Source organism: Fulvia fulva, chromosome 9 (assembly GCF_020509005.1).
Source record: "Fulvia fulva chromosome 9, complete sequence".
In the NCBI taxonomy this organism is placed as follows: domain Eukaryota; kingdom Fungi; phylum Ascomycota; class Dothideomycetes; order Mycosphaerellales; family Mycosphaerellaceae; genus Fulvia; species Fulvia fulva.
Genome location: NC_063020.1, coordinates 30698 through 49932, shown reverse-complemented (window position 1 = coordinate 49932; position 19235 = coordinate 30698). Strand labels below are relative to the sequence as shown.

At 51.7% G+C, this 19235-nt stretch overlaps 11 protein-coding genes across 11 annotated transcripts; 3 read left to right on the top strand and 8 right to left on the bottom strand.

Moving 5' to 3' along the window:
• Positions 1 to 874: 874 nt before the first annotated feature.
• CLAFUR5_08802 (uncharacterized protein) lies at positions 875 to 1642 on the bottom strand (the record flags this gene model as incomplete). Its single annotated transcript, XM_047907950.1, has 1 exon — positions 875 to 1642. The coding sequence occupies one exon, from the start codon at positions 1640 to 1642 to the stop codon at positions 875 to 877; it is 768 nt and encodes a 255-aa protein (XP_047766143.1).
• Positions 1643 to 2116: 474 nt separating this feature from the next.
• Positions 2117 to 2527, bottom strand: CLAFUR5_08801 (uncharacterized protein; the record flags this gene model as incomplete). Its single annotated transcript, XM_047907949.1, has 3 exons — positions 2117 to 2143; positions 2210 to 2265; positions 2326 to 2527. 3 exons carry the CDS (start codon positions 2525 to 2527, stop codon positions 2117 to 2119), a joined length of 285 nt encoding a protein of 94 aa, XP_047766714.1.
• Positions 2528 to 3180: 653 nt separating this feature from the next.
• Positions 3181 to 3822, bottom strand: CLAFUR5_08800 (uncharacterized protein; the record flags this gene model as incomplete). The annotated part of the gene is made up of 3 exons (XM_047907948.1): positions 3181 to 3450; positions 3502 to 3551; positions 3603 to 3822. The coding sequence occupies 3 exons, from the start codon at positions 3820 to 3822 to the stop codon at positions 3181 to 3183; spliced, it is 540 nt and encodes a 179-aa protein (XP_047766645.1).
• Positions 3823 to 4073: 251 nt separating this feature from the next.
• Positions 4074 to 5411, bottom strand: CLAFUR5_08799 (Putative isomerase; the record flags this gene model as incomplete). The annotated part of the gene is made up of 1 exon (XM_047907947.1): positions 4074 to 5411. The coding sequence occupies one exon, from the start codon at positions 5409 to 5411 to the stop codon at positions 4074 to 4076; it is 1338 nt and encodes a 445-aa protein (XP_047766281.1).
• A 614-nt stretch (positions 5412 to 6025) lies between these two features.
• CLAFUR5_08798 (uncharacterized protein) lies at positions 6026 to 7183 on the top strand (the record flags this gene model as incomplete). Its single annotated transcript, XM_047907946.1, has 2 exons — positions 6026 to 6269; positions 6321 to 7183. 2 exons carry the CDS (start codon positions 6026 to 6028, stop codon positions 7181 to 7183), a joined length of 1107 nt encoding a protein of 368 aa, XP_047766280.1.
• A 2402-nt stretch (positions 7184 to 9585) lies between these two features.
• On the bottom strand, positions 9586 to 10068 carry CLAFUR5_08797 (uncharacterized protein; the record flags this gene model as incomplete). The annotated part of the gene is made up of 4 exons (XM_047907945.1): positions 9586 to 9605; positions 9672 to 9740; positions 9804 to 9872; positions 9936 to 10068. 4 exons carry the CDS (start codon positions 10066 to 10068, stop codon positions 9586 to 9588), a joined length of 291 nt encoding a protein of 96 aa, XP_047766274.1.
• An 840-nt stretch (positions 10069 to 10908) lies between these two features.
• CLAFUR5_08796 (uncharacterized protein) lies at positions 10909 to 11957 on the top strand (the record flags this gene model as incomplete). Its single annotated transcript, XM_047907944.1, has 5 exons — positions 10909 to 11122; positions 11187 to 11318; positions 11368 to 11504; positions 11557 to 11659; positions 11707 to 11957. 5 exons carry the CDS (start codon positions 10909 to 10911, stop codon positions 11955 to 11957), a joined length of 837 nt encoding a protein of 278 aa, XP_047766273.1.
• A 518-nt stretch (positions 11958 to 12475) lies between these two features.
• Positions 12476 to 13562, bottom strand: CLAFUR5_08795 (Pyrroline-5-carboxylate reductase-like protein TR08; the record flags this gene model as incomplete). The annotated part of the gene is made up of 3 exons (XM_047907943.1): positions 12476 to 13235; positions 13292 to 13415; positions 13481 to 13562. The coding sequence occupies 3 exons, from the start codon at positions 13560 to 13562 to the stop codon at positions 12476 to 12478; spliced, it is 966 nt and encodes a 321-aa protein (XP_047766276.1).
• A 532-nt stretch (positions 13563 to 14094) lies between these two features.
• On the top strand, positions 14095 to 15281 carry CLAFUR5_08794 (Alpha-ketoglutarate-dependent dioxygenase oryG; the record flags this gene model as incomplete). Its single annotated transcript, XM_047907942.1, has 3 exons — positions 14095 to 14290; positions 14349 to 15078; positions 15143 to 15281. The coding sequence occupies 3 exons, from the start codon at positions 14095 to 14097 to the stop codon at positions 15279 to 15281; spliced, it is 1065 nt and encodes a 354-aa protein (XP_047766275.1).
• A 106-nt stretch (positions 15282 to 15387) lies between these two features.
• Positions 15388 to 17301, bottom strand: CLAFUR5_08793 (putative peptide transporter ptr2; the record flags this gene model as incomplete). The annotated part of the gene is made up of 6 exons (XM_047907941.1): positions 15388 to 16033; positions 16095 to 16281; positions 16335 to 16474; positions 16529 to 16783; positions 16842 to 17022; positions 17082 to 17301. 6 exons carry the CDS (start codon positions 17299 to 17301, stop codon positions 15388 to 15390), a joined length of 1629 nt encoding a protein of 542 aa, XP_047766278.1.
• A 736-nt stretch (positions 17302 to 18037) lies between these two features.
• On the bottom strand, positions 18038 to 19066 carry CLAFUR5_08792 (Proline hydroxylase buaE; the record flags this gene model as incomplete). Its single annotated transcript, XM_047907940.1, has 1 exon — positions 18038 to 19066. The coding sequence occupies one exon, from the start codon at positions 19064 to 19066 to the stop codon at positions 18038 to 18040; it is 1029 nt and encodes a 342-aa protein (XP_047766277.1).
• Between the last annotated feature and the right edge of the window lie 169 nt (positions 19067 to 19235).

The following is a 19235-nucleotide window of genomic DNA, read 5'->3' as shown; positions in this document are numbered from 1 at the left end:
CGAAGCGATGGCGCAAGCCTTGCGATTCCGACAGCGCGAGGTCGTTCTTGGACTGTTCATACCGCGGATCTGTAGCTAAGTCAGAGCTCTGAAGAGAAGACTGACCGCCATGAACGATCAGACTTTGTCTTGATCGCGTTCGCCCTTGTGCAGACATGTCATGAGCAGCGGCACAAGGCTCGCGCTTGGATGAGATTTGCTTTGCGTGTCGACGACACCTCATGCGACGCGCCTGGACTACGGTCTCCCGATGTTATATTCACTCTGCACCTTAGAGTCACTGGGGCGGGCGCGAGATGCCATCGCGAGAAGGAAATGCATGCCATCGTTCTGCTTGAAGACGGGGTTTTTGTGTGATCGGCTAGTCGTTGTACGGCCCGCCGCTAAACCATACATCGGGCGTTATAGGTACATCGATTCTGGATTTGGTGCCTTTCCTTGTACTTGTAGTGAGTGTGGGGCCAACATGTCGCTGTGCTGAGTTACGCCAAGCGTTCACGTGAAGTTTGTGAATACTTGTCTTGCTATTTCTCTTTATGGCCCTAGATATTGTCGGCCACGAGAGGAAATCGTAAAGCCATATGGATATTTCGGAGGAACTCACGTACTGTGTCAAGCTCTATGGTGCGGGTCGACAACCTTTGTTCTGTTGTCTAGATTCCTCTTGTCAGCTAAAACAGACACAGCTCATCATCATCATCATCATCATCATCATCATCATCATCATCATCATCATCATCATCATCATCATCATCATCATCATCATCATCATCATCATCATCACCATCGTCGTCGTCGTCGTCAAGATCCACAATCTCGAAGTCAGACCCTACGCTAGACGCCGTCGCGCTCGCTGGGCATCCTTCAAATTCCTTCACCGTATCGAACGTCCCAACAAACTCCTCCTGGCCCGACGGTCGAGCCTCGCCAAGATCCCTGCCCGCCTTTCCCTTTCTCGCATCCTCGCGATAGCATAGGAGGCATCGTCCCGTTTCTCTGTCATGATGGACGTGAGGTTCTTGGAGATAGTATCGGGGTCGTTGTGGACAATGTCCTCGACTTCGAAAGTTACGTCTTCGCCTTCGTCTTCATCGAGGGAGATAGAGAGGGAGCAGGGGTCGATTCCGAGTTGCGCCATTCTGAAGTTATGTTTCAGCCTAGCTTCATCAAGTTCCGTTTGTACGGTCTTGATGTATGTGTCGTAGGTGTGCTTGAGCTGGGTCAGATTGGCCAAGTCGGGGTTCACGCGGCTATTCGCTTTGTCCTCCTCGTCCGGAGAGGAGGCGGAGATGGGCTTGCACTCCACACACGTGGAATAGTCTTCTTGATCCTCGCTGTCGTCAGGATCGTCTTCAACGGCATCTTCAACATCAGCATCATATCCGGCATCTTCGTCTTCTTTGGCCTCGACCTCATCAGCAACCGCAGGTCCGACTTCTCGGCACACTCTGTCCAGAATGGTCAAACAGATTGCACGCCAGTCGAGACCTCCGTTTCTCCTTCTGTGAGGAACACCGGGATCGACCCATCTTAGTTTGATTGGAAGGTCACTGTGCTGAAGGAGGCAGGTGAGAAGGATCACAAGCGCTATGGTAAAAGGCATGCCTTCATGGAGAGCTTGAAATGTCGAGAGGATAGACATCTTGAGCTTTGGATGGTGGTCGAGTTGTGTGTCGAAGTGGGATGGATAATCTGTGGTGGCTGACCGGTGTTATGCGTTGCTGGCTAACTTTGGTGGTTGTGGTCGCTGATGTGGTCTGTATTGTAGTGGTTGTTAGAACTGTAGGAGAGAGGAAATGTGCGAGAAAGTGTACAGACTTATCTCCAGCAGAACTAGTGAATATTTGAGGACTTCTGCAGACTTTGAATGGTAGTGAGGACATGCCTCAAACATCGTGAAACACCCGTCAGCTCAGGACCATATGATTTGGAGCTTGGAAGGACTTGATGGAGGAATATCACTCGTTGGATCTCTGTACAGCAAAGCAAAGCAGACTGATTGATTGTTAAAGGTGTTAGAGTTTCCCCTGAAGTGATAGTGAAAGATGGAGGTACCGCTCCCAAACTCGCGACCTTCAAAATCGACCAATAGCTACGTGAACACTAGCCTCGCCACTCAGTAGCAGTGATCGCAGGATACAGGCTATGGTAACCATGATTAGCAATTCGTTTCTCTTGAGACAAGTCGCAAGCGGCAAGGGCAACAAACCTTGGAGTAGATCTTCTCGGCAGCGGAAGCAAAGCAGGCGGCATCATTGATGAAGTCTAGGAGTTCAAGCTTCGTCAGCATTCGAGCAACTTTGGAAGAGAACGAGTAATGAATACCAAATTCTCCCTGGGCGAGAGCGGCCGCACAGATACCAATAGCTGGGGCAAGGGCCTCAAGGCATGCTTTGAAATGGCAGTCGGAGAACAAGAGTATGGCCTCGGTGCTGTAGGGATCGACGGGATCTGTTACCGCGAGTGGTGCTCCATGGGCCATGGAAGCGGCGGCCAAGAATAGCCCGGTGATAGTGGAGAAGAGCATGTCGAGGATTGCTGTGTTTAGGTGGGTTGGTGAATGGAATTGTGAAGAGTTGCAGAGAGTTTGGTTTCCGGGGACCGCTTCCCATGATCTTTGACCACACTATATGATAGACTGCTGATGGGTAGTTCTCTCTCCCTTCGATGGCGCGTGACTCGTCTGTGGTAGCAACTAACAGCGCTCGTTGAGCTGTCCGACAACTGCTGACCAGTCTAACCGCCACGATCTCGTTATTCTGGCTGGCAAAGCCTCGTGGGCTTCTCTGTAGGTCGATGCGTAGCTTGCGTTGGGCAGGGGCCTACCAACATGTCGTGAGGGCTCGCGGGTGGTGGTCGTAGCAGGCAGACGTAGCAGCTGTGTAGTCTCTCCTTTCGACGAAAGTGAATGATGGTACGCTCCAATGACCAGAAGATTAGCTCAATCTTGTTGATGTGGAAAAGCCTCGTGTCAACCTCCCAATCACTCTCATCTCTAATCTTCACCGTGTAGATAAATATCAGACGTGCCAAGCCCGACGATGATTGCTGACCAGCTGAGGACAAACCAACAACCAATTGCTCGACCCACCCTCATCGCTTGGTGACCAACGCTGCGATTGCGCTTATTCAGACGTCGACTCTCGGTCGACACTCAAGCTCGGCTGTCCATCGTGTGTCCTACCACTCATGATCACGTATCTCATCGTCATCATGGATCAAGTCCATGGACTCCAGAGCGTCGTCCTCATCATCGGAGATGGCGATGGTCACAGTCTCTCCAGAACCGATGGTGTCGTCAGATGTTTCAGAATCCGCATCTGACACCGTTGGAGGCCTGTAGTCGTAGTTCTGGCGATGATTCGATGTAGCGGGTGACTGGTCAGCTAGTCGCTCTTCTGTTACGGCGAACAGTTGCTGGGCCTGATGAGCTTGCGGTTCAGTAAGACCCTAATCAGCTTGACCAGCAGAAGCCGTACGGGACGGCCAGTACCTGCTCACAACATCGCAGACGTGCTTGCCGGCTCTCCAGACCACCGGAGTTGCGAGCACTAAGGTATGTCGTTAGTAGTGTCTTTCCGCATAGATTGTGGCCCACGAACGTAAACACACGCCGACAGCCACCCAGTCTGTAGAAGTGCCGACGACATCTGCCATGTCGGCGGGAGGCGATAGGTCTTTGGCGATATCAACGCTTTCATCTGCAATTTCCTCGAACAGACCGTCGTACAGAACTCCGCTCTCAGACACCCGGTCGCTGGGTTGCAAGTATTGTATCAGGCGTAAGATGTCCCGGAGGACGTGGTCGTTGCTGTCCGGCATGGTGTCGCGAGTTTCTGTTGTGCTCGAAGTGTGTCCGCGGAGGCTGATGATGGCGTGGAGGATAAGTGATGCAGTCTTTATGAGCACAGTCTGCCGTAAGCTTTTGCAATAGCTGAGAAATTCTGGTTAGGCTTTTTGACATTCCAGGTTGAAGATAACAAGCTCCCACCATTCGTCAAGTGTTTGTCAGATCTCTTCTCGATACTTTCGAACGTCGGGATCACTCGTATCGTGCTGATTGTCATCCTGAGCTACAGTTCTTCAGACTTGGCAGTATAGAAGACGTCTCCTTTCATCAATATCCTAGCAGTCCGATGAAGCAACGCGCTCTTGATGTTGCCATCTTCGAGAACACTCCCGACTTCAAGCCTACCACTGGCGTGGGCGATTGTAACAGACTGAAGACCATCTGTATTCACAGCCGTCATGGCGGGAATAGTGCCAGGCATCCTCACACTCGCTCCAAGATTCAATGCCAAGGTCAAAGGCACAGCTTTGTGTGGCTGCTGCATTGACCGAGCTCTGCAAATGATATGCGTACTCTCGTCTTGCGCAGCTTCATCAGGCGCAGAGACGATGATAATCTTCGGGATACTCTGTATGTCTGGATCAAGACCTATCATCTTCGCTCCAGCTCGGCGGATCTGCTCAAGGCGTATCATGATATCGGCTTGCTCTTCGAGAGCAGCTGGCTTAATGTCGCCAGGTATGCCAATATCCGCAGCCCTAACGAAGACGCCGGGATTCGCGACATCAGTGAGACTGGCTTCGATGGAGGTGCCATCAGGAAGTTCGAGGGTATCTATGGGATTACCAGTAGGCAGTGCTTTGCCAGTCTTGCTTCCAGCAGGATCCCGAAATGACATGGTGATTCTCGAGCCAGTACCCGGTACGCCGTCAATGCTGTAGTCACCAAAGGGGTCGTAGACGCCGTCCTTGGGCACGTTGAAGGATGAGACGATCAGCTTGTTCGTGTTTGTATTGAAGAACCTGACGTTGACGTCGCGATCACTCTCATCGCCTTCCCTCGTTACGTAGATATTGTGCAGCAGGCCGTCACTCAACCCAAACGGCGCCACAGCAGACGACATGTTGCCACAGTTGCCGGCCATGTCGAGCGAGCCATCCTTGATGCCGACTTGTACGAAAGTGTAGTCGAGATCGGCACCAGGTCGACTACTCTTTTCCACGATGCAGACTTTGCTCGTGGAGGAGACTCCAGATCCCATGCCGTCAAGCTGTCTGCCATATTGATCAGGCGATCCCATGGCTGAAGCGAGGATGGGCTGCCATTCTTCGGTCCTTTTCGGTAGATCTCGTCTGTGGATCAGAAGACGATTCGATGTGCCGCCTCTCACGAAACATGCTGGGAAGCTCTCGACTGTCATGCCTGGGACTCGATATGGTCGATGAGAGAGATATGCTGAGTTTCCCCGATACAATGTCCGGCGTTGAACTACTTTCCGGTGTGAGCCGAGTCGTGGTCTAAAGGCCGTCCTGCATGCTGACCGGCACATCAGGGACATGGCAGAAGACATGTTCAGATGTACGAAGTAGTCAAGCATGCCTCGGAAGGTCGCCGTGGCCATTGCCCGTACGTCCGCGGGAGGATGAGGGAGTGCTCGGAGCCGACTCGGCAACATGACCCCTCTGTCTCGTGCGACTTCGCGAAGATAGCATTGAAGTCATCATCCGGCAGATATGTCATGAAGACTGTATTTGTAGGTCGTCGAGCTTGCCATAGAGCTGCATCACTGTTTGTACCTGCCCGCTCTCATTACCCCTTCACTACTGCTACCTGTGCTCTTCAGATCGCCGCCAGCCGAGTGGACCTTCACTTGTGAATGCAAGTGAAATGCGATCGCAACACCAGGGGCACTTTTTGGCACGTGCGGATGCTGTTCTGAGGCACTCGCATCTACGGATTGGAATTTGTTCTTATATCGCACTTTCGCGCTCATTCTTGCTTCGTCTTTCGTACATCATCACCCACATCACAGCACCACGTCACCCTTCCTTGACCTCATTTGGGGTTCAAATACTCTTCCAATACTACGCCTTTCTCACTTCTACAACCGCCCTACGCAAACCTCCTCAGAACCTTCCGCCAACCGCCCCACCACCGTTGCGAGGCGCTTACCTACTTACGCAAACCTCATTTGGGGGTTCAATTCGAATTGGCGACCACCTCTCCGCCAGCAAGATGGAGTTCGACCCCTTCGCCAACGGCTTCGATGGCCTCGGAGACGACCCGGCCTTTCCAGGCGGCCAACAACGCTGCTTGCCGACTCTTATCCCCGGACCTATGCTCCTCACCCAAGTACAAGACGGTTACAGAGAGCTGCCGGTCGTACCATGCACTGAGAAAACAGGTGAGCTGCGTCACAACACTGTCCCGCCGCTGAACCCGAAGAAGTGGGGAGACAAAGGCACACTGTCTGCATTGAGTGAGCTCTACTGAATTCGCAGAGTGCGATCATGCCACTGACCACATCCAGAGCGTATCTTCTTCTTGCAAGGAGAAGTTACTACCGACGACGTGATCACCATCTTCGGCGAGCAGCCAACTCAAGTGGCGAAAGAGCTGCTCATAAGAGAGGTTAAGAAATTCACTACGACTCTCCAGGACCGTTGCTTCTTATCTTCCGGTAGCAAATGGTTCTTGGTTTTCGTTAAGTCGATCGTCAGTACCGAGACTTACTGTCTCTGGCTGAGGAACTTGCTCCGACTTCGTCCCAAGAAGCTAGCCCATCGTCCCAACGAGAGCAATGCAGACCGCCTGCAGAAGGACCAAGAAGCCGCACATCTACTCCACCATGTCACAACTCTTCACAAGCGACTTGTCCGGGTTTACGACGAAGATATCACCCGCATCAGCAGGGGAGATGACCGCACGTGTCTCTTCCGCTTCGGTGAGTCTACGAAAAATCTCGACGCAGCTCAGTTCAACATTCTGCTTATTCCTAAGGTCGCCCGCCTCCGATCTGAGCAAGACCGCATCCGGAACTGCTACGCAGGCCTCGATCTTCCGGCCGTCGACGACCTCAATCAAATCACGCCATATGAGAGGCCGTATGGCTATCTAGCACTTGAGGAGCGTCGTCAGTTCTGGATCGATCGAAACATCATCAATACGCGCACGATTGGTAGCATGTACCGCGGCTGTCTGGACGGCTTCGAGATCAAGCAGTCCCCGGCCGAGCCTACGCTATACCAGTTCTGCGTTCAACGATTCGCCCACATCGCCGAATCGGCAGTCCGGAGTCTTGTGGCACCGATGATCGAGCAGGAGGCCTTGGCAGCACACGAGGACCCTCAGATCCGTGCCATCAAAATCGACCAGGGCTCTCAGGCGACCTAGTTTGCTGACATTCGTGGATTCTTAGGTTCTCTGGAGAGACGACGCGACCGTCAACAAGGGCTGGGGCATGCCTTTGATCGAACACATCACGGTGCCGCGCTACGGGGCCGACAACCATCACAAGAAGAACGTTGATGTGATGCCATCCGGTAACGCTGCGCTCGGTGGTCAGGGTCCCGCATTTGTACTCTATAGGGGATAAAGTGTATATGTAACAAACGCATCATCATTCTCAATGTAGCCCTTGCGATCCAGGTACCTACGAGCACATGGAGGTTCCCCGATATGGCGGTTACAATCATCGTAGAAGAAGAATTGTGGGATCTCAAGACACCACTACTACTAAAGATCCTTCGCTCCCTACTCTAGAAAGTTTGCCTCATCTTTCGCGTACTTGATGTCCGCCATCCGGCTTCATCTCAGCCCTCGCCAAAATTGAGACCTGCCGTTGATGCCATGTGATTGCGGACGAAGCTTCTTTGCCCACGGCTACCTGTTGTCCAAGAATCCCTCGACGCTGCCACAGCCCTTGAGAATCGGAGATGCTCGGATCCTGTGGTCAGTGTGGCTGTAGAGGAAATCTTGGCCAAGAATTGGCGCGACAATGGGATGATGAGTAAGAACATGCACCCCCGGTTAGCAGGAATGACAGGATTGGAGTCATGGAATACTTTTGCAGATCTGGATTCTGCATCGAAGTAAGCAGGCAAAAGGAAGTCCGAGACTTCTTTCGGCATTGAGCCGACCGCGACGAAATCAACGGCGTGGATGTCGTCCCTAAGACACCTGAAGGCGTGGGCCTTCATCTAGTTCTGTGACAACACACTAAAGTCATCTGGTGCGGCGAGATCGACGTTTGGTATCTCGCTCCCTGATTGGACCTTGAGCTCGCCGTAGTCCTTTCGAAGCTCCTTTACACGGTGGTCCTACAGGTTTTCCTTCTCCGCGTCCTCTATTACTCTCGAGGTGGGTCTCATTTACCACAAGAGAAGCCCTCTCGACGGTGAACATACCGCCTCGGTCGAAAAATCTGTTGCCTGTTAGCTGTAATATATCTAGCCTCCGAAACATACGAAGTAGGGACGATTAATCGCATTCGTGGAGATACCTTACTTACGTATAAGTATAGTAGATCCGATTACGGCTACCGTCGACTCTAGTATTCCGATGTACTAGTAGATGTACCCCTCGACCATGTTGTGATCGTTATTGACGTCTCTGTAGACGTAATGTGCAGAACCGTGGCGACTTGAAGATGTCTCCGGGGAGGAGACCGGTGCTGTCTGTGCAAGCCTGTTCGAGGTAATCAGTGATCCGTGCACTGCAATCGGATGAACTCTGACTAAGACAGCACAGTGGCGCTAGCCAGGACACGGTGTAGTCTAGCACGACCGGCGCTCTGATGTGCAATGGCCACTGTCGAGCCGACCGTGTCAGTATCATATCGTGAACGCTAACTGATTGGAAGGTTGATGCTTGGTGAAGTGACTTTTCATCATCTGCCGCGATTCTGATGTATGTTCTACATCCCACCAACGCAAGTTGGGCGATTTCCCTTCAGACCTGTAAAGCCTTGTCTTGCTACTATTCTAACGTGACTTGTGGTGATGATTGCACCACGACCCTAGCCACGCTGAACTACCGTCGTCAGATGCCCATTGATGCCCTTCGAAGCGACTGTTTGCTCTGGTTTATCTGTGGTCTCATACCGTCATCACAAAGAACTTCTCACCACATAATCGTTACTGCAATGGAGCGACTCAGCAAGTAGCGCTCGCCGAACCCTCTTTCGCACGATCAAGACGAGCCACCAGTGTCACAGCCGCTCCGCGTGAACTAGGCACGTGGTAGTGCACGTTATTCAAGCCTGTCATAGCGCTATTCATGTCTCATGGTCGCCTGTACTGCAGCACTGTCGTGCTGGATAACGTATCAGTTTGACAGACTCCCTTATCCGCAGCGAGATCGCGTGTCGGGTGATCTTGACTACACCGAGACGCCGTCTGATCTCAGTCGCCATAGTCAGTTCCGTTTTGTTCCTCCCTGTTTTACAATATAATAAACAGCCACAGTCTCTTGCATTGCAATGTGTGTACTGAAGGCGACACAGGTAGAACCATCTATTACTACTCGTGCGGCTGAGATCGCTGTGGAGGTCCCCCTACCCCTCCGCTAATAGCAGTGGAATGCAACAGACTCTCTGGACATACCCTTCTTATTTGGTACACACCCACATTGCATTGCATTGGAACGCCCTACGAAAGTGAAGACCATAGTGTTAACGAATACCAATTTGAAGCCTGTGTTGAACATTGCTTATTTTCAAAGTACTACGGCACCCGATACACAATCATCCTCGAAAACCAATCCGCATGCATTCTAGGCCGTCTGGCTCCAGTTGTTTAGGCGTCGACTACATGATCTGGCATTGAATTAGTACTGACTGCAACCCACTGTATTCGTGCACCTAGAACAGGAGTATACTTACCTTCAAAGATTCGAGGGTTTCTGTAGTACCCATTAGGGCCCACCTTGTCTGCTCTCTTGACAACGTGGTCTTGTATCAATTAGCAAGGGCGATCCTTTAAACATTCTGTATGTAGAAGATAGCGATACTTACCTTCAAAGATTCGAGGGTTTCTGTAGTACCCATTAGGGCCCACCTTGTCTGCTCTCTTTACAACGTGATCTTGTATTAATTAGCAAGGGCGATCCTTCAAGCATTCTGTATGTAGAAGATAGCGATACTTACCTTCAAAGATTCGAGGGTTTCTGTAGTGCTCATAAGGGCTGTCGTCTCCTCTCTTGACTTGTTCCTCCTGTGCTGGGTACGCAGACACTAGTACCGACAACAGAGATGCTAGAACAACGAGAAGGCGTGCCATGTTGGAGCTTGATAGAAAGGCTACAGCTCTGTGTAGTTTCAAATGTTCGTCTCTTCGATAGTGACCAGAAGGCAGAAGGCTGGTGGTTATAGAAGGCTAGCCGTAGGCATCGTATCAAATAGCATTTCCCGCTATCTGCCCTCGAAAATGCCGTATCATTCGAGATGCGTATCAAACGTTTCTAGGGGCTAGGTAGTGAACGCTATTGCTATCGAAGAGATGTACTTACTACGTGGGGGCCTCAATCAGGGTCCGATACCCTCGTGCTTGATCGAAGCGTAAGGTAGTGATAACGTCTGGGTACAAGCATCACCCCGGTATAGACTATCTTGACAGGGTCATGCGAACAGTATCCCGGCACCCGGTTTATCTTATGAGTTGGTACAGTACGAAGTTACACCTCGCCTTGAATGACACAAAACATAACATCTGTCAGGGCCATTTCGCATCCTCATAGCAAACATATCCTGGTCGTGAGAGGATTTACCCGCACGCTTGCGAGATGCCGAGGATGCGAAATGGCCCTGGCAGATGTTAAGTGAAGTCGCCCACTTTCCGCTTTCTGAAATCGTTGTGACTACCTAGAAGCTCGCTGTACAGGGCTATACGACGTTACACTCGCCAATTGACCCCGCATGGGGATCAGAACCTACACGCAGGCGCATCAAGCACGTTAGTGAGGTCCAAATGGCGAATCGATCGACTGTGCGTCAAAGTTCGGCGACAATGCTAGAATAGTGATCCCTTTCTATCATCCATTCTGCTTTAGCCATCTTTCCACAGCGCGTCTCTCTTCTCGTGCTCAGGCGTCTTTCGAAATCCGAGTCCCTGATCAGTGCAATGGACCGCGCAGAACTGAAAGAGGAAGCAGTGTATCTCCTAGAAGAGTCTATAGTCAGCCCGGAAAAAGTAAGAAGAATCGGACGGACACTGAAAGCACGGATCTGGAGTGCTGGGTGGTACATTGTGATGCTTGTGGCATCCAATATCACGAGTCTCTCTGTGGCTGTAGGCTATGCCCGAACAATGTACTCTCCAGATCTCCCAAGTTACGGTAAGTTGCAGAGACTTGACGGATCCCACACAGCCACAATGATACGGCTCTAACGAGGCGCTAGACGCGTACCGTGGGCAGATCGATCGCAGGCTCACCGTGAGAAGATTCGACCGCTTTTGGTTCACACCCAACGATTTCACTCGTCCACCGAGCAAAGAGGTAGATCAAGCATGGAGCGATCTGGGAATATGGAGTAAGGTTCGACTCTCTAAGCCGTTAGTCGATGTTGACTGTTGTAATAGTCCCATATTTCATCCTCCCTGAGAGCCTGGGTCCGGCTCATGGCTTGAACAATAGTCATCTCAAGTATTCTGGAGATGACTTTGACACGCCAGGGTATCCTGTTGTGCCAGAGATGATACATCACCTCCACTGTCTAGTTGGTCGAAAGTTGCGCATACTATCATCTATGCGGGACTAATGTCTTCTAGGACTCGCTTCGTAAGAATCTCTACTACAACCATGAATACTACGCCGAGCAGAGACTTCGTGCTGGAAAGACCATCGCTGAAGAGTTCATGAAGGCCCACATCAGTATGTCCAAAGCAGCCCAACTGTTGAAGGCGCTAAACTTGCAACAGACCACTGCATAAGTGCTCTAAAGGAACGGCTACTCTGCACTGCCGACATCGGAATTGTTCCATTTCTGTGGCGAACTGCTGAAGGCGACGTGATGCCCGATTTTGGAAGAGAGCACAAATGCTATGATCACAAGTCGGTGATTGCATGGTACGAAAAGCACGGTGTGCCGGAGAATCAGTCTGATATAGTGGTAATCCCGCCACCAGAAGCAATCCTACATCCTGCAGACGAGTTCTTCGAGGTAGACTAGAGATCTAATTAAGCTCCGACTTCAACAGATCTACCGCCGTTTTAGACCAACTCTGTAGCTTTTATTGCCCTCTAAGCTCTCGTCGGTCTCCTTGATCTCGCCATCTATCCCGGCTTCTTGGATAGATTACACTAAAGTGAGACGGACCTCTCGAGGCCAAGAAGAGGTCCGACGTATCCACCTAGGTTCTGTTCCCGATCTAACGCTACGGGAAAGACGTGTGAAGTGGGCTTTGGCGAGCATACTCTGCGGAGACGGAGCGTTGTGGTAGTAACACCGTGATAGTTGGATTATGGGAGAAAGCCTATAATCATTACCGTGGATCACATGGACCGCCTTTCAAACACCAGGAAATGCAACGACATGCATACAGGCAAGAGGGAGTTGCACGAGATCATCCACTACTCTCGCCGTCGATCGCTTGAGTTTTGCAGAGCGAAAGTGATGCGCCAACGTACTGAATCAATGGTCGTTATTTACGTTGCGCTCACTCATTTCATTTCCCGCTTCGCTCGATATCATTTAGAGCCCAGCTTGGCTGCTGCTCCAGCCGCCACTTCCAAAGCCTTTGCAAAACTCCACCTCACTCGGTCTTCTTCAAGCTTCAACACACCTTGGATGGTGGAGCCACCTGGGGATGTGACACCATGCCGTAACTTTGTTGGTTGCCAGCCGTGCTGCACAAGAGATGCGGTGCCCATCATGGCGTGAGCGGCCATCTGCAATGCCTCGTCCGCCTCCAGACCCGTCGATATTGCTCCATCGACGAGAGCCTCCAGGACCACGGTGAAGAATGCGGGTGATGATCCACACAGTGCAGTACAAGCATCCATGGTGGATGGCTCGGTAAAGAAGACTTTGCCAACACATTCGAATAGATGACTGACGATTCGCAGTACATCCTCCTCCACCGAGCCTCTTTCTATAACCGTGGTTGATTGCCGAACGAAACAATTGATATTTGGCATGACTCTGACGATCAAGGGGTCGCGTTTCTCGGCTGCAGTGAGCGAGGCAGTACTTTCCGTCAGCCCAGCTTTGATATCTTGAACAGTCACACCCGCCATAACACTAACAACGAGCTTTCCCTGAAGCGCAGCCACAACACCCGGCTCTTGGAAGAGCTGACGCAGTAGGTGAGGCTGGACTGCCAGGACCACGATCCCAGCTTTTCTTATGCCTTCAACGTTGGCGCGGACCTTTACGTCGACGTCCGGTCGCTCATTCTTTCCAGTCTTGCTGATGCTACGTCGTATCAGGTCGGCTGCAAGTTCACGCCTGTTCCCATTAGCGATATAATATATTGCAGTCGTTTCATCTACGTTCAGACGCACCGCACACATGCCACAAATTGCTGCGGTAAGACATCGTCGCAACTTTGGTTGGCATTCTGAGCCGAGGGTGATTGACCCTCGATTGCTGAAAGAAGTCCAAGCAAAATGGAGGTCCCAAGGGCGCCTATGAACGGGGAGCGGAGCAAGCCTCAGACCAACTTCTCGTTCGCAAAGTCATGATTTACTCACCACATCCAAGTATGGCTAATGTATCTGTCTCCACCAAGTTGGCCGTTCGACTTCCAGTATCTTCGAGCTCCATGTCCTGCATGTGACTACAGCTGGCATCTGGAGCGACGCGAGTGGCGCCCGTCGACAGCTAAGAGTGTCGCTGTCATCTGCGATGCTGTCCCAGGCTGATTGCCATTGCGCTATGACAACACAAGTTGCCTGAGCTCTCAAGTGTTCGACCTCCAATAGAGCAGGGCTTCCCTGCTTTCACTGCAACGATGCAATGCAATGCAACGCAACTTTATCCCATGTGGTCCCGTGGTTCTTTGCGGAAACTATGCGCTGAGTTCCTGGGAACAGGTCTGCGGTGAAGCTTGTTTCGATGCATGGATTATCGTTGACGTGCTGTCCATCCCTTTGCACCTTGTCTCGTTCAAAGTTTCTCCAAGGTCAGCTTATTCCCTGCCAGCTGCGACCTTATCTGACACGTCAACGACAGGCACATGGGGGTTGCACGAACATGAACTTACACCTCGAACAGGTATCGTGTGGACGTAGAAGAAGACTCTTTTGTGCACCAGTGTGCAAAGGGATGAACTGGACGCGTTGGTCCGACAAATTCCTTTCCTGATATGGCGCCAGCGATCTTGACTGACATTCAGCCTCTCCGGGGATCGATCAAGCCCTCCGGAGCGTTGGACGCATTCTCATACGACGATACAACTCCCGCCATTGGTCGAGAGTACATTGATATCAACATTGCGGATGACATTCTAAACGCTACAGATGTAAAGGCTCATGAACGCCTTCGAGAATTGGCCTATATCAGTGAGCACCTTTGATCTCCTCGTTGCTCAGAGAACTTCCGCTGACGAGGTTTCGCCAGTTTCCGCCCGAGGTGTTGTTTTCTTTCGCAAACAAGACAATTTGACCAACGATCTGCAAAAGACGTTCGTGCAGCGATTGGGTGAAGCTGTCGGAAAGCCGAAAGAATCTTCTCTCCACGTCCATCCAGTCCTGAACGACACATTGGAGCTAGGTGTTGGTGATCCGCAAATCTCACACATTAGCTCCGTGCAGCGAAGCGAGTTTCTCAAGCACGTGGCTGACGAATCCGACAAGCTCAAGTATCGTGCCGCAGAATGGCACTCAGATGTTCAATTCGAGCGGTTTCCTCCAGACTACACCTCTTTGAGAGTGACCAAGTTGCCGAGCAATGGTGGTGACACTGTTTGGGCATCTGGATACGAGATCTATGATCGCTTTTCTCCAGCATATCAAAAGTTTTTCGAGCAACTGACGGCGACATTCAGCGGGGAAGGCTACCGGAAAATGGCGGAAGCTGACCCAGAAACGGTCAAACTTCGTCAGGACGCACGTGGACATCCACTAAACACCGGACTGACTTCTATTCATCCGGTTGTGAGGACCAACCCGGTCACGGGATGGAAGAGTATCTTTGCCATCGGACCATTTCCCACTCGAATCAATGAACTGTCATCGCAGGAATCGCAAGAGCTGTTGGCAAAGTTCATGAGAATGATCACCGAGAACCACGATTTGACTGTGCGCTTCAAGTGGAGGAATCCTAATGATATCGCTGTATGGGACAACAGGTCAGCCTGACTCAAATTATTCGTTCCCAACGAGACTCACAGGAGCTTACTGCAGTTTATACAGGTGCACCTTTCACACACCGACCTTTGACTATGAGGGTCTGGGAGAGCGATATGGAAACCGGGCTGTGGGCGTCGGAGAGGAGCCGTACTTCGATGTTCACAGCAAGTCGAGGTCTGAGGACCTTGGTCGGCACGTCTGATGTGATTATATCTAACCTTCAGATTGCTCACTGGGCAGCTTGGGGGCTTTCGTTGTAGTCAGATATTGCCGTATGAGACATACAAAACATCAAAGCAAGCAGTCAATCACTGCTCATGCTGACCTCCGCCTTGATTTGCTTTTACTTTCCTAAAGAACCACCAGAACACAAAGGCAGCAGCCAGCATGACACCCGCTAGAGCACCGTAGTACACGACCAACCAAGGATCTCGTGCCGCCGGACTGGTGGCAAGGCCAAGTAGGCTTCCAAGGGCGGCTGCCAGCTGCGAGAAGGCTTGTATCATGCTTCTAGCATTCGGGGGCGAATGCGAGTAAGCATATTCGCTAGCCGTGACGAATCCCACAGTCTCCGCCAGTGCAGCAATGATATACGTCGGAAGCTGAACCCAGACACTGATCTTGTTGGGTCTTCCGTCGGGCCCGCATGTCCTCGGTCGATCGTAGCAGGGTGGGGATGTGTAGATCAGGTGTTGCGTTACCGCTGCGAGGGCAATCGCAACAGCGCACATAACAAAGGACCATTCGATCAAAAAGTGTGCGCTAAATATGATTTTGTGGCGCGCAAGAAAGCTCCACAATGCCTGCAGGATTGGCGCAAGTACGCAACAGGTGACTGAAGCGAACACTGGAACCATGTCGTTTGGAATACCAGATAGCTGCATCTGGCCCGCCTGCGAGACCAGATTATTATTCATTTGATTAGCGCAGAGATAGAAAATGGCGAATGACAGTCTGTGAATGAATCAGTAAGTCTAGCAGCGGCTGAAGAGCAAAGTTTGGAAGGGACACATACAGGACACGACAGGTTTGCATAGTGTTGCGTACTTCGTCGACGAAGGCATCGGTGTAAGGAGGGCTGATGCCATGCTGTGAAAGCTGGTATGGACTCTTGGCTCGGTCTAGCACGAAACCATTCCGTATCGCATTATTCATGACTTTAGCAGCCGGCACCAGGATATTTTGACCCGGAACGACCTTGACTGTACAACATCGATCAGCGGTGGCACCAACGACTGTGTTCATGCGCACTTACCGAGACGGAAAGACACGCCGATCAAGAAAGCCAGTGCTAGAGAGGTACACGCAGTGGCTAGCGTATATGATGCCCAAAACCCGCTCTGCTTTTCCAAGAGCGTCGATGGAACCATGGAAAGACAAGCGAAGTTGATGACCCTAGACCTAATCAGTGGAAAGCAAGCTTTTACTGCGATTTGTGACGATGCTCACGCATAATAGACGTTGTAAATGAGTTGTAGTGTCAACCGAGAGTCGATAAACTGCTTGGTGCCATCGGCATTTTCAACGACGCAAGACTCTCGTTCCCGGCTCTGCTCAGCCAGGAAGGGTGTTATGGTAGTCCTAACGCCTCCTGTGCCGAGTGCTATCAGAATCATCGATACAAGGAGGCCAGGCAGGCCAGCGTCTAAGCGCAGGGGTACCAAGGACGTCGCGAGCTGGACGATGCAGCCAAGGGTGACGAGACTGTGCGCGATGCATTAACAGATCTGCCCAAATCATGACTAAAGCTCCTACTACCAACCTTAGACCGACGACCAATGTGCGATATCGTCCCAGCCACAAGTCTGCGACAATGGCGAATGGCACGGGTGTCAGAGATGAGAGTACCAGATATGCGTTACTGATGGCTGTGGCGGTTGCTTGGCCCAAACCAAGAGCTCCTGGTGGAGAGCGGCTCTCACTATCATTCTGCATATAATTTTCTGTTTCACGATATGTATCAGCAGCTCCCTGGTGATGTTGGCCCAGATCTAAAACCTACGCCATGGGGCAGAGACAGCATAGTAGGCCGCACGCTCGAGTCCACCCACCACCAACACAAGGACGATGGGCAGCGTGAGTCGATCTGCCACGTGAGGGATCTCAGAGTACTGCCTCGTCTCACTGATGATGTTTTCTGTAATGTCTTTAGGGGACCGCTCCGAACTGCGAATTGGTGCATCGATGGCTGCGACATCGTTATCGCCGAGGGAGAGCTTCATTTCTTCCTTGGCAGGCTTTGAAAAGTGACGTTAATCTATTTCGTACTCTGCGTGAGGTTTGGGAAACACCGGGCGATTACAACGTCGTGTCACGATCCGTGCACGTCCCTGTTGAGGTTTTCGCTTTCGCTTTTGCTTGACATGCAAATGGTCTCTGATGGTCTGGCCAGTAGTTAGACCCGCCATCGCACGCTCGACACAAGGCTTTCACACACCAGAAAAGCTAACCTCGTTGTAAGGATGGGAATCGCGTGAATTATTCATACCTGAACCGGCGAGGGTTCATGATATTGGTTCGTCGTTATTCGTCGGTACAGCGTCTGGAAGCGTGGGAGTCACAAGTGCCTTCAGTTGCCACGCTCGGAACACACATACTAATTCGCTACAATCCTGGAATTTGGCTGGGGTGTTCGGCAACGCTTCTTACTCCAACGCTTCCAGACGCTGTAAGAAGAGGAGGCGCTCCCCGAAGTTGGTGATTGCAAAAGGATGATCCTGGTGCTCCTCCGTCTTGCCCATGCCGCCGCAGCATCATTGACCCTGTTCGGGAAAAGTATGGGACTACTGTAGCAAATAACACAGCCTTTGTATGTCGGATGCGTGCTCGAAGAATGTACAGTAGATATCGTGTCTCTGCCTCAGAAAAATGCGCGTATCCGGGCAAACAGCCGCTGTTCTGCATGTGACATGTCCATGATCAATAATAAGACGGAGTAGTGTCCGTCACATTGTCGCATTATACAGTGTTGCTGCCGTCATACGTGCGAAGCAAGGTACCCTGATTCAGCTCTTCACCAGTGACAGGCCCGTAGCGTGCAGGTTGGTCTGCGCTGACGAAAGGCGCAAGCGGCGCTAGACTAGCCTTGCGGTCAGGCTTGCCAAAGTATATAATAGAGAATCGCCCGGGCACATGCCCACCAGTCGCAGAGCCCGGGCACGATGTCTTTCCCACCCGATGGTATGCTGCGGGAAGCAGGCCATTGGTCCATCGCTCCATAGCATCTCCCAGGTTCACAAGAACTGCCGGCGCTGGACATGATACAGCGATGAACCTTCGGGTGACAGGGTCCTCGATCTCCAGACCTCCAGCATCGTCTTGCCACAGTAGAGTCACAGAGCCCGAGTCGGTGTGCTCGCAGATCCTGCTGGTGCCACGATCCTCGCCGAGATCGTCGGTAGGCACAGGGGGATAGTGTGCAAGTCTGGCTTCGCTATCGTTCTGCTGATGGGCAGCAAGGAACGTATGTGGGGGAGCACCCAGACCTTCTGCAAGAGCTCGGAGAATGGTCAGATGAAGATCATGCGCTCTGACGAAATGGGTCTCGAGAGCTGCACGGAACCCCGGAATGTCGCATCGTTCGAGACGTGCGTCTGGCCAAACGCTGGGGTAGAGGGCATCATCACTTGAGCCCCAGTCGAACGTCTCTTTGAGATCGCGCAGGCGCCGTCCCCCACGTGCGTTGAGCTCTCGTGGCCGGCCAAGGCCCGACGTATACTCTTGGCCAAGGAAGCTGTAACCCCTGTGCGGATTTGCCGTAGGAGGATGTGGTGCAGTCATCTTTTGTGCTTCTGTCATGGCGAAGAAACTATTGCTGTGGTGGAAGAGGTTTTCGATATCTGCCGCAGGCATGCCGTAGTTGATCAGGCTCACGAAACCCCACCGTTGCAGTTCGACCCGCAGACGTTGGCAGAACTCCTGGCGGCTCTGTTCATTGCCAGTCGTGTAGGCCAGGAGATCAAGCTGTGGAAGGTCCATCTGTGCCATCTCAAGCGATTGGAAAGTCCGGTCAAGTTCTTTCGTTTTTGTGTTTGCGGTTACAGTAGCTCCTAAGTAATAATAGGGTTGGTTTTTGGAAGAAGGGCAGGCAGTTGCAAGGACAGCGCAAGGCCGCACGTGGTTTCTAAACTATGCGCTTCTGATCACATCGGTCTCC